Below are 13981 nucleotides of genomic sequence, written 5' to 3'. Positions count from 1 at the left end.
ACTTTCGGTACGTGGTCTAGCAACTTGTTGCAAAGACCCTCTTTGTTATAATTATATATATATATATATATATATATTATATATATATATATATATATATATATATATATAAGTCTATTGTGCATACACACACACACACAATGGGCTTCTTTCAGTTTCCATATATTAAATCCACTAACAAGGCTTTGGTTGGTCTGAGGCTGTAGTAGAAGGCACTTGCCCAAGATGCCATGCAGTGGGACTGAACCTGGAACCATGTGGTTGGGAAGCAGACTTCTCACCACACTATGTTAGTCATTGTTGGTAATTTGTTTTTCAAACATATAAAAGAAAATTAGTACTCAGATTGATTCATTTGACTAAAAATTATTCAGGTGGTGCTCCAGCATGGCTGCAGTCTAATGACTGAAGCAAATAGAAAAGATAAAAAAAAGATGTAATATGTAAATTCTGCTCTACTTATGGGATACTGTGCTTGTCAAATTATATAATATTTTGAATTACAGTAAATTAACAGACAGTAGCTTGATTGATGATATATCTTTTATCTTTTACTTGTTGCAGTTATTAGACTATGGCCAAACTGGGACACCACCTTGAGGAATTTGAGTTAAATGAATCAAGCCCAGTATATTTCTTTAAGCCTGGTACTTATTCTATTGGTCTCTTTTGCTGAATCATGAAGGTACAGGGAAGTAAACACACCAACACTGGTTGTCAAGTAGTCAAGTTGGGGACAAAACAGATACAAAGACACACACACATACACACACATGTACACACAGATACATACATACATACACACGATGGGCTTTTTCAGTTTCCACCTACCAAATCCACTCACAAGGCTTTGCTCTGTCCGAGGTTATAGTAAAAGACACCTGCCCAAGGTGCCACACAGTGGGATTGAACCTGGAACCATGTGGTTGGGAAGCAAAATTTTTACCTCATTGTTATATTTCGGGATGGTCATTTTTTTTTCTTCTTGCCAAATAACAACATGCACTATATATTTGTTCTTCACTTGTTTATTATTGTTCTTATTTTATCTTATGTCCATTATCTGGAAATCTTTTGACTTACATTTGTGACCTCTTCAGCAACTCTTCCATCCACGTGTATCCCCCCTGTTCTGTTTAGTCCATTCTGTCATATCTGTTTCAACACACACTTTCAAATCAAGAATCTTGCAAACCAAATTTATGAATATATATTTTCAAATACTAGGAGTAAAAAGCAAAATAACTAAGGCACAAGGCACAGCCATGTGGTTAATCTGAAATTATCACATGGTTTCAGATTTGATTTCAATGCATGGCACTTTGGGCAAGTAGTTGTTACCATAGCTTTGAACTTAACAATGCTGTACAAGCAGAATTTGGTAGATGTAAACTGTGCAGAAGTCTACTCAATGTGTGTGTGTGTTTACCAATATAATATAGTATATCAAGCTGCATCTCTATAAACCAAAATCAACTAAAGTACAAATGTATGGGAAACTACCACCTGTATCATCTCTTGTGAAAGGTAGAAGAGTCCAGCTTGCTGGACATTGTTGTAGAGCTGAAAACGAGGTAATTTCTACTCTTCTCCTCTGGAAGCCATCTGCTCATGATACTAGAGAGCGCACACTCTCCTACCCTGATGTAATCTCCAGGGATACAAGCATCCAGTAACAGGACCTCTGTAATGCTATGATGGACCGTGATGTCTGGCGTAGCATAGTAAATTCCATTGTCTCGACCATGGTTGAACAATGATGATGATAAATCAAAAGTTAACTTAGCCATCCAAAAGAGATCAATAAAATAAGTACTAAATTAAAATAAATATTGTGGGTGGAGGTTAATGTAATCAATTAAAACCTTTGAAGGTAGTGCTTCAGCATGACCACAGTTCAATGACTGAAACTAGTGAAAGACTAGAAATGTGAAATAGTAACTCTAATGAAATTTGAACTTGAGGCATAACAAAAGAGCGATGAAATTGAATGTGACAATTCATTTAGACTGATGCTTTGCCCTTTTTGCTGGTCACATTATTGCTTCTTTTTATTTCTGAATATCATTTTATATTCACTTATTAAAACAATAAGGTTGACAGCTATATTTATATTCTTTTACTTAATTTTAGATGTATCACCACTCATCAATCCTCGACTTATTTGACTATTTTCTTCTTTTCAGGTTTTCAAATAATGCCTTTGGAGAAAGAATTTCTATTCTGAACTGTCATAAAAGAGCGTTATAGGTTCAGTTTAATCTTGGATCAATTTGAGATGATTAATAAAATGACTGATATATTTCTTACATAGACACTAGAAACATCCTGTGGATATGGATGGATCCGTTAGTGACAGAACCAGTCATGGAAGTCTTCATAGTAAACAGTATTCACCTAGACATAGCATTGCAACTCACAGAATAAACCAGCGCAATCAAACACCAATTTACTGTGACATTTATGGGAGAGATCTCTCTCAGCGATTAGATACACCAAGACTAACCTATATAACAGAAAACCCTATTCACTGTGATATGTTTGGTAAGGAATTCCCTCAGAAGCATTGCTTGGAAACACCTAGAATGGCATACATAACTGATTCAGTGTTTCACTCAGATCTTTTTCCCAAGGATTTTCTACCACGACACACCTTACCTCCACAGAGAATATCACATATTGCTGAAAAACAAATCCACAGCAATGATACATCTGTTTCTGGAAAACATTTTTCTCAGAGGTCAAGCATGCAACAAGGGCAGCATGTTCAAAGTGATGGTGGTGGCAAACAATATGTTCAGAACCTTGTGGCCCATCCATCACACAGAATGTCACATAGTATTTCTGAGAAACATTTTTCTCAGAACTCTCAAAGTAATTTGCCAGATAAACAAATCCATAACAGTACCAGCAGTCAGCACTTCCATAATGAAGAAAATAGAGGAATGTCAAGATCTAGTCATGGAATTGGTAAACACATGCAGCACAATTCAAATAGTAGTAATGCAGCTAACACTGATGGAAACCACAAAGGCAACAGTAGAAACAGTTCTCATGAACAGCCAAGTTCTTGTTCATCTCCATCAAATAATATTGCTGAAAAATCTATGCATAATAACGTCCCGAGCAAACACTTTCCTTGGATTCAGGTCTTCAAACACCTCGACTAACTCCGGTCAATGAAACAGTTTTACTTAATGATATGTATGGCAGTCCATCTAGTCAACCATGTTATGTATCCCCACAACAACCACCAACACAATCATCATCTATATCAGAAGATATTATGACAAATAATTCATCTGCAAAACAAGCCAGCCCTCACTGTCACCAAAAACCTCAACTGACTACTTCAGAAGCCAACTTATCATTGGCAATGTCTTCATCATCAAAGTCATTCTATTCGGACGCCACTGTTGATCAGAAACATCAACTTGAAGCAAATAAAATTAACATGACTACAAAACCTAGGCAACTATTCTGTGGTTACTGTGGAAAGGAGTTTGTTCAGGAATATTTAATGCAGATTCATCGAAGAATTCATACTGGAGAGAAACCATTTCAGTGTGATGTTTGTTCTAAAAGCTTTGGCCGTAGGGATACCTTGCGAATCCACAAGCGTACTCACACTGGGGAGAAACAATTTCACTGTGATATATGCTTAAAAAAATTTGCTCAGAAAGACTATCTACAGATACACAAAAGATTACATACTGGGGAAAGACCCTACCATTGTGAAATATGTCAAAAACAGTTCTCTAGAAAAGATACATTGAAAATTCATCAGAAAACTCATTTTAAACAGCATGACGGTGTTAAAGATCAACAAAAGCCTAAATTTCAACAACAACAACAAACAATATACTACCAACAACAGGACAACAAAGTGCCCTATCAATCACACTGTCAAATGGAATCATCACAAGAGCATAAACCAAAATATCAATGTGATATATGCCTTCAGTCATTTGCTCAAAAAGATTACCTGAAAATTCACAGGCGCAGTCATACTGGGGAAAAGCCCTATCAGTGTGATTTTTGTATTCAGAAATTTGCTCGGCGAGATACACTTCAGATTCATCGAAGGACTCATACTGGTGAAACCTCTTTCAGATGCGATGTGTGTGGGATGCAGTTTGCTAAGCGGCAGAAACTTGAAAGTCATAAACAAACACATAGCAATAATCCACACAGTTCTAGAAAACAGAGACATAGCTGTGATATTTGCTGGAAGAAATTTGCACAACGGGACTATTTGCAGATACACAGACGTGTCCATACTGGTGAGAGACCATTTGTATGCGAGTTTTGTTCAAAATCATTTGCAAGAAAGAGTACGTTACAAATCCACCGCAAGATACATACAGGGGAAAAAAAATTCCAGTGTGATGTGTGTCTTCAGCAATTTTCTCAAAAGGATAAGCTTCAAATACACTACAGAACACATACAGGTGAGAAACCTTTTCAGTGTGACTTCTGCATTCAGAAATTTTCTCGCCGTGAGACACTTCAAATACACCGACGTACTCAGCACACCTTTGAAAAGCCATATAGCTGTTCTCTCTGTGGGATGAACTTCATAAAACGAGATAAGCTTCTTTCTCATCAAAGGTCTCATCATCCTCAGACGAAAGTAAAAATCAAGAGATTTGTTTGTGACATCTGTTCAAAAAGCTTTGCTCGTCGAGATACTCTCAAAATACATAGAGTACGTCATTCAGGTGAGAAACCATACCAGTGTGAGGTGTGTCTCAAGCAGTTTGCACAAAAGGACTATCTAGTCATACATAAGCGTATACACACTGGGGAAAAACCATTCCACTGTGATCTTTGTCCAAAACGGTTTTCTCGGAAAGACACTTTAGTAATACACAGACGTTCACACACTGGAAATAAGCCATTCAAATGTGAAATTTGTTCTGCCCAATTTTCACAGAAAGCTGCAATGCAGATACATAGGCAAACGCACGTTGGTTTTAAGCCTTTCTCTCATAGCCAAAGTCCAAAACATTTCCCACAACAAAATACTTTGCAAGTTCAACAGAATCAGCCTTTGATATGCCCTTATCAATGTAACATTTGCTTCAAGCAGTTCGTGCAAAAGGACTATTTGGTTGTACATCAGCGTATTCACACAGGTGAACGTCCATTTGAATGTGAATTTTGTGGGCAGAGATTTGCACGTAAAAATACACTAGCCGTACACAGGAGGTCACATACTGGAGAAAAACCTTACCACTGTGAGATTTGTCTGAAACAGTTTTCCCAGAGAGACTATTTGCGTATTCATGCAAGAATTCATACTGGTGAAAAACCATATCACTGCGAGATTTGCCCTAAGCAATTTTCCCGTAGAGATGCTTTGCAAAGACATAAACGCACTCATAATATAAAAGTACCATCTTTACCATCACAACCTATCCAAATTATTCATTCTAATTCTGAACATATTTCCTCTCACATTTGTTCCAATAATAATTCTAATAACAACAGCAACAACATCGGCAGTAGCTGTAATGAAAACTGTGGTGGTAATGTTCAAACATTGCAGAAAGGTAATGAAACTTCAACAGAAGCAGTAAACACAGGATCATTAGTTAATCGATCACAAGACAATAAAAGCAATATTGCTCCAGCAACAGCATCCACAAGTGACGAATATCCTCCTGTCAGTAAATATATGTGTTTGTAAAGTTCCACAGGTGGGCATATAAACTGAGGACCACTGGTTAAGGTTACCTCTCCAGATTTTCTATAGAAATTATTGCCAGCACTGATTTTGTTATGAAAATCTGTAGAGACAACCTTAATAAGTGATGTAATAACACTGCTAACACAGTAGAGCAGAGTATTGACTTATAAAAAGGTTTAATATACTTTGTAGTATATTATAGTTGCATAATTAAATACAATATCACTACCAATAAGCTGAGGAAACTAGTTCACTTTTGTTTTCATCAATTTTGACTCCCAAAATAAATTGAAAGTCAGACATGAATATTAGGTGACATTTTCTAATTTTTGTTGAATGAGATTTTGTCCAGATATAAAAAAAAGAACAGCTTTAAATTTCATCAACTCTCATTACTGAGTGACCATATGTCCAGTCTAACTCCATAACATGTTGACTGTTATCACAGAAAATATTACAAATTATCAGATATTGTTGTAGAAATTTTTCCTATATTCACAGATGTATATTCTTCAATTTTTATCCTTAGATCCCTTGCATACAACAGATAAATTTCTTTTTTAAATTTTATAACTTCTTCCAGTGACATGGCTACAGTACTTGCATAGTACTTTGAATTTGTAATCTATTAACTTAATGTGATCTATTTTGGTGATCCCTATGGGGGAATGTTATTTCTAGTGCCAACCATTTGTATGTATACATTTCACTGCACATATGAATATGTGCATACTTTTTTCATATACAAATTTACAGACTTACATATTTAGTTAAAATGTGGAAACCTTTCAGCTGTGTTATGTTATATGGCTCAACTGTGATACTTAGTTTAACTTTGTTATACATCTCAGCTATCATATTTTACTTAGATATCATCTTTCATAATGTATTGTTCATTTGGGATAAATTATTTAGTCTTTATGTATCATTTGTTTCAGATAAAACTAAAATTATAATATAACCCAAATTGATATCCTAATAATGAAGAAAGCCACCAGAGAACATGGTTTTATCTACAATTTGTTTAACTAAAAACTATTCTAAATTCTTGTTTGAAAATATGGCTTTTGCAATCTTTTAACTGCTGTAGGAATTAATTCACTTTAAAATATATTGATTCCAGTAGCATGGATTGAATATTGAAATGGTGTGTTAAACATTATAATGAGGTACATGTAAATCTGATTTTATAAAATAACTGCTATTTTTAAATGATAGGGTAATTATAAGTAGTGCAGAAAACGTGAAGTATATCCAGCATTTCCTATATTATATTATCGTACTTACTGTAATACATAATCTTAACTTGTGGAGAAATAGCTCTGAATGATAGCTCTTTATATCATAAAGACACTACCTCTTTCAGCTACATCTCAAGACATTATAATACATAGGGCACTGTATGACAACACTATTCAACATTTCTTACTTCACAATAAAACATATTTAATATTGTTTTTATATTGAAATATGTTGTGTTTCATTTTCTTTATCAAAATAATCATAGTACTCTGATCCCTATATTATCATGATTCATAGTAGATGATACTATATTAGAATACACTATAGTACCCAACCTTGTATATTTGTGCCAACTAGGAAGCCTCCATATAGTCACTTAAATATGTAGAAATAGCAGCCAAATTGCTTTTAACCCTTAAGCATTCAAATTACTTAGTCAAAGGTAATACCTATTATTCACATGGCTTTGAATTAATTACATATTATCTTGTGTCTTGATAATTCAGTGATGTGATTATATATATTTTTAGAATGACATTGTAAGGTAGGTGTGAGAAGCCAGATCTGGCCAATTCAAACATAAAATGGATAGAATATCTGGGCCGGATTTGGCCAGTTTAAATGTTAAAGGGTTAAAACGCATTTTTCTGTCTTAACTAAGAATAAGAATATTGTTGTTCTAGATACCTCTAAATATATGGAAAGATATTAGCTTAAATGCTTTTGATCATAACTCTACTTGATTAATGCTGATCTTGGGCTAAACAACAACCTTATGTATTTTATTAGGAAGCTACTGCCAAAATCTATGATAAAACCTATCTGTGATACAGACTCCAACACTACAATCTACTTTATCATGCTAAACTATTAAGAAATTGTATTATAATATACTACAAAGGTGTTGGTGGCCCCAGTAGAAGTTTAATGTTGCAATTTCTGTTGAAGTGGCAGAATGGTCTCAACTCAAACTGATTTGGGATGTGAAATTCTGGGCAGAACTCTGCTGATTTTGTCTCAAGAAAATTTGGTAGAGTTCTCTCCAATTACTGTCTAACATTCTGATGCTGTATTACATCATGTTTCTGATACAAGATATTCTATTATAATGACGATGTATTATTTATTAAATTAATTTGTTATCTTGTATGAAATTATACTTTAGTTTTTATAGAACAAAATTATTTATCACAATGCCCTTTATCAGAAATCCTTATACAGTTTGAAATATAAGCATATACAATATCAGAATGCTTTATGTTAAGATATGCAGCATGTTTGTTTGTAATATTTGTTATATATGCAATAAGCTTGAGCAGAAAACTGGAGGTAACATTTGAATCAATCAGAAAAGGCATCTTCTAACCATAAAATGCATTTTAGAAATTGTCTTTGAATAATGCATTATCTATGACCATATGAGAATAAACAAACTCAGAAACACTATCTGTGATTCTTCTCTCACTACTTTGGCCAGAAAGGCAAAATCTATGCTTCACTGATGAGGTCATTGAAAACAAAACATACCTGGAGTTGCCTCCCATATTTTCCAAATTAATTAAAATATTATTCATTGACTAATATTGTTTTTTTTTGTGCTTTTTTTTTCTTTTCACATAATTATTTCTAGTTAGATTTTTAAGGCTCTATGTATTAAATATCTCAATACTAACAATAACTATGAAAATATTAGCTTGAAAATTTGGGTTTATAGCTGGTGTACACCAAACTATATCTCACCAGCTAATCAAGTTTTTTTTTTAAGGGTTAGCAGGCTCTAGAAAGCTGCAAATAGGCAGATACATATGACTGAATGCTTCACTTAGTTTCTTCAGTCAACTGCAAAGGAAAACTCTCAGAATTATTGCAGCTGATAATGAACAGTCCATAACAAAGACACTGATGACTACAAAATGTCATAACATAACTCATACTATCTAACCTTAGAATTATTTTTGTACTGCAGTCCAAAAGACAATGGTGCTCAAAGTAGGATTGAGTTAAGCTAGAGTGGAATCTGTTGCATATATTACAAAGGGAACCTTAATTTTTTAAAAATCAAAAACAAATTAATTGCTTAGTAAAAATACAAATCTAAATGTTGCATTTTCTAGATTTACTTAAGCAAATCTGTTGGTGATACTGGAAATGCTTATTTCACTCATAAAGACATGTTCAAAGCTCTTTAGTGAGATTGTTCAATCTGTATATGACCATGGTGGTACTTAATATATTTTAAATCCCTAGGATTTTTAAAAATGAACACTTTCCATTGCAGTTGGTAACCATGTGTGACAAATAGATGCATAAGGCAATTTTCTACATTTATAAAGCCAAACCTGTAAAGAATTGTATTAAACAGTTTATTAAGCAGTATAAATTCTTTTTCAGGACTTCTTTCCAAATCTTCTAAATATGGTATGACAAAAGTTGGTGAACTCTTTACATAAAATCCCTTTGGGTGTAAACCACTGTAACTAAGAAAAGAATCTAAATTCCCTATTCACCTTTTGATAAACTTCCAAGCATTTTGACAGGGCAGAAAGCAAGTTATAAAAAATGGCAAGAAATGTTTGGCATCTAATCTTCTAGGGTGCTTGAAATTTAACAAATGGATGAAGAATGCTAGAACCACTGAATTCATTATGCTTGTGATTTTGCTTGTGTTCTCTTCATGTTTGTAGTCAACAATCTTTACACTCAACTAAACTCTTGATCTTTATCTCAAAGTATGAAAACACACATAGCTTTATTATATCCAAAGATTCATGAAATGCACAAGCTGTGTTCCAGTCATAGCCAGAATATTGCAAAGGAGCAATACTTGATCCTACAATATGACCATCATTCTTGTTTTCAACTTCATCATGTCTCAAAGTAGTCCCCAAAGTAGTTCCTGTTGTATACATTTCCTCTTCTAATCATTGTGATTTGAAACATCCTCTAATCCATGTTTTAAGTACAAAGAAAACCTGTGTAAAAGTACTTTTGTTGCATCTGTACAAGCTGACCACCTGGTATCTGATATTCTTTACAATGGTCAAGTGAACACCACAGTCAGATACTACCACATAAAAGAGATCCCGCCAACAGAGAGAAGCAGTGAAAAGTGTGTAGGCTTTTGGTCTTTGCTATTTCATATATTGCACTTAACTTTTTGGAAATTTTCTCCACAGATATAGTTTTACATGTTAATTACAAAAATCTTATTAATTTGGGAGAGGGAGGAATTAATAAATAAGATAGGAATTTTTGCTAATTTTAGTACCTTTGTAGCACCTGTGTAAAAAAAGAACAAGAAACCTATGCACACAGAATGAAATGGAAAAGGTCTCAGGCTTTGACCAAATTCAGAGAAAATTAATGCTTCTTGACAACCCTTTCAGTTCTTTAATTTTTGGTTGTAACTCCAATACTTGCTACTCATGTTGTTGTCTTTGATTGAGACACCTTTTATGTCAATACTATTTTCCTTTATTATAATTTGATAAAATATTTAGGTTTTGGTTGAAATAAAAGCCAAAGTGCATCTAAACTTTTATTTAATAACATGATAGTAATCACAACCTACTTAGTTTTTTGACTTCTCTTAGTTTAGAAATTTATTTACAGATTTAGTCTGCTAATCAAAAATAGATGTTGCTCAGCTAGCATATGGTGGCAATGGTGAGGGTCGTTGGTTTGCTATATGTGTATTCCACCAATGAGCCAAATTATTATTACTTTTATGTAATTATTACAGTTGTGGATATAATTACTTTTATGTATATTTAAAAGAACAATGTGCACAAATCAGTTGACATGAGGTGGGCGTAATCAAAATTAATAAAAGGGTTCCACTGTTTATTATAAATTTGATACATATTCACTACTTGATGTATTTGAATCAGTTTGATAGTTGGCTCTGAAAAACTATAGCTTAAACATAGTGAATTATGTTAGCATTCCATCCCTCATCATGGATTTCATCTGTAAGAAAATTCAAAATAAAAGCAGCATTCCTCAAAGATCTATAAATATATATGTTTGAACAGGTTATCTGAGGTTGAATGAACTTTATTAATGAACAGCTATTAACTGCCAATATTCAGGATATACATGAAACCTGCAAACATTCTTTACCAATTGTTTCATGTATGTTGAATTCATGAACCTTTACCTGTGGAATTATCTAGATTCTTATTTCATTCCAAACCAAACTTAATGCAAAGCTTAAATGCTCCACTACACAAATTCACTTATAAATATATCATGGTTATTAAAACAACTAAAATGCACAAGTTGGATATTGTCCTGATAAACTAACCTAAATATAATGAAAGTTTGTTTTAATGTTGAAAATGTGATTATTTTAATTTAAACTTATTTGTGCTATAGCATTATAGAACAACATAATGTTAAAATAGAAACTGCACACAATAGAATGTTTCTGACTCATTTAATAATCTCAATCTAATTTTAAATGAATGGCTAGCATTATAGAGTCTATAATATACAAATATAAACATGATTTATTAAACAGATTTTATTTATGAAAAAATAATTAATTTCAATTTTTGTATGATAATAATAATTAAACCTAATTAAATTATTGTATGAATTTAAAAGAGAAATAGAATGGCAAGCATATTAATTAGCAATCAACGAAAATTAAGTATATCTGTTTATTTACCAATGCCATTCAATTGTTGCAATTTGTTTAAAGTTTATTGGATGTCAGAAGTATTCCAAGTATTGGATCAACCTTAAACACCCAGTCATTCACAAAAGTTGGAAACAGTATAGTTCTATAGTAATACAGCATATTGGTGGAGAGCAGGTAGAATCATTAGCATATCGAACAAAATGCTTAGTGGCATTTCTTCCAGTTACCTAAATTCTGAATTGAAATCCCACCAAGGTCAATTTCACCATTCATCCCTTCAAGGTTGATAAAATAAAATACCTGTTGAGCACTGGGCTCAATGTACTTGACTGATCCCCTCCCTTCAAAAATTGCTGGCCTTGTGCCCTGCAATAGACCAGTGCTCTGTTCTGGAAAATACCGTGATTTTGGTCACATATATTGCCATGGAAACAGGGTAACCAGCCTTATGAGTCTTAGGGCTCAAGAAAAAAAAAAAAAATACAACATGGGCAGAATTATGGAATCAGAATTGCCAGTTTGCATACATTTAGCACAGATGCCTTGAGGATGTATGACCCATAGCATATGCTACACTGGCTACTAAGGCTTAGTAATCAACTCTTATCAAGATAGTCTTCATAGAGTCAGCCATTATCATCTAGAAAAAGCTATAGAAACTGCAGTTGGAACTATCCCGAGAATGGAATCCAAACTTTCAAAAGTTCAATGCATAAATAATTGCAGCGTGGAAGGTGTTTGTAAGCCATTTAAGAAACACACAAAAGCCATTCGATTCACTTCAATATTTAAGTTTAATTTGTCAAAATATTTTCGTTGCTTTAAGACCGCGACCTGTTCACTGACAAAAATCCATGCTGAACAGGTCGCGGTCTTAAAGCGACGAAAATATTTTGGCTTATTCAGTTTATTTTTTAATCATTGTTTGCTGAAGATATTGCATGTATTAAAAATGCCCACAACACAGATATGTGCATGTATGTGTGTGTGTAATGCCCATGTGTGTAATGTTAAAGTCTGTCTTGAGCCTATTCGCCAATTAGGTTAGAACTTATCTTGGTTTCCATGGTGTTTAACTTGTGCTAAAGAAACTACTACTATCTTTCAGCTTTGTACCAAAAATCATTAATGAAGTCTAAAGCGTAATGGAATATGTCATTTTTTATTTGCATCCTTATGTACAGATCAAAAGGAGAAAGAAGATCATTCTTGAGAGACATGCTACAGTGGATGTAGATGTTTGAAATACAGTGTCCATCTTAAAGTTGAGCTCTAGATCTTGAAGATTTGCATGGGCAGCGGTCACAAATTTAAAATTGGCAGATGGAAAAGTTAAAATTGAGCCTCTTCTCACATTAAAAAGAATAGCTAACAAAAAAAGCAAGAACTATTATCATTAAAGATGATAATGAACTAAAGTAGAGTATCTAAGAAAATTTTCATGATAATTCTAATGAACCAAAATCTAAATTCCAAAGAAATGTCTTCGTTGTTGTGTTGATTTGGTGGATGGTGGTATGTCAAATCAGTTTGATGCTACAGACACAAATTATTAGATTGTCTTACATTTTGCGTAGCAATATTGAAGCATAAAATGAAGGCAGTGAGCTGGCATAATCATTAGCATGCCAGGCAAAATGTTTAGCAGTATTTCGTCCTTCTTTATGTTCTGAGTTCAAATTCTACTGAGGTTCAGCTTTGCCTTTTATCCTCTCAGGATTGATAAAATAAGAACCATCTAACTATCAGGGTCAATGCAATCAACTTAACCCCTCCCTGAACTTGAAGGCCTTGTGCTAATATTTGAAACCAATGAAAAGGTGGCAAGCTGGCAGAATTGTTAGCATGCCAGGAAAAAATGCTTAGTGGTTATGGTGTCAGACTCATGATCGTAAGATAGTAATTTTGGTCCCTGGACCAGAAATGTAGTGTTCTTGAGCAAAACACTTCATTTCACGTTGCTCAAGTCCACTCAGCTGGCAAAAATGAGTAATCCTGTGATGGACCAGTATCCTGTCCAGATGGAGAATTTATACACCATGAAACCAGTTGGCAGGGTTCAAGAAGATAACCTTACCTTTACTAAAATGCTTCACGGCATTTTCATCGTCTTTACATTCTGAGTTCAAATTCTACTGCCTTCTTTCATCATTTTGGGGTCGATAAAATAAGTACCAGTTGAGTATTGGGGTTGATGTAACCAACTTACCTCCTTCCCCAAAACTGCTGGCCTTGTACCAAAATTTGAAACTAATATTGAAGCATAATTCAACCTTACATCCACAAAATTATTGGACAAATACTCAATTTCTCGGAATTCATGCAAGATGAAATTATTAAGAAAATTATATAAGTATTAAAAAAATATACACATCAAAATTTAGTGAAAATTTTGGTCCCAC

General features: G+C 33.7%; 1 protein-coding gene across 2 annotated transcripts in view; it reads left to right on the top strand.

Moving 5' to 3' along the window:
- Positions 1–11466, top strand: part of LOC115218785 (zinc finger protein 431-like) — a 16046-nt gene extending 4580 nt beyond the window's left edge. For both annotated transcript variants that reach the window (XM_036508928.1, XM_029788716.2), the window contains exon 2: positions 2187–11466. In XM_036508928.1, the coding sequence (XP_036364821.1) occupies positions 3203–5692 (2490 nt within the window). In that variant the 5' untranslated portion in view covers positions 2187–3202 and the 3' untranslated portion in view covers positions 5693–11466. The remainder of the gene's footprint in view (positions 1–2186) is intronic.
- The last annotated feature ends 2515 nt before the right edge of the window (positions 11467–13981 follow it).

The sequence above is a fragment of the Octopus sinensis genome, linkage group LG14 (assembly GCF_006345805.1).
Source record: "Octopus sinensis linkage group LG14, ASM634580v1, whole genome shotgun sequence".
NCBI lineage: Eukaryota > Metazoa > Mollusca > Cephalopoda > Octopoda > Octopodidae > Octopus > Octopus sinensis.
Note: the sequence above shows the minus strand (reverse complement) of the source record. Positions and strands in the feature narration are given on the sequence as shown.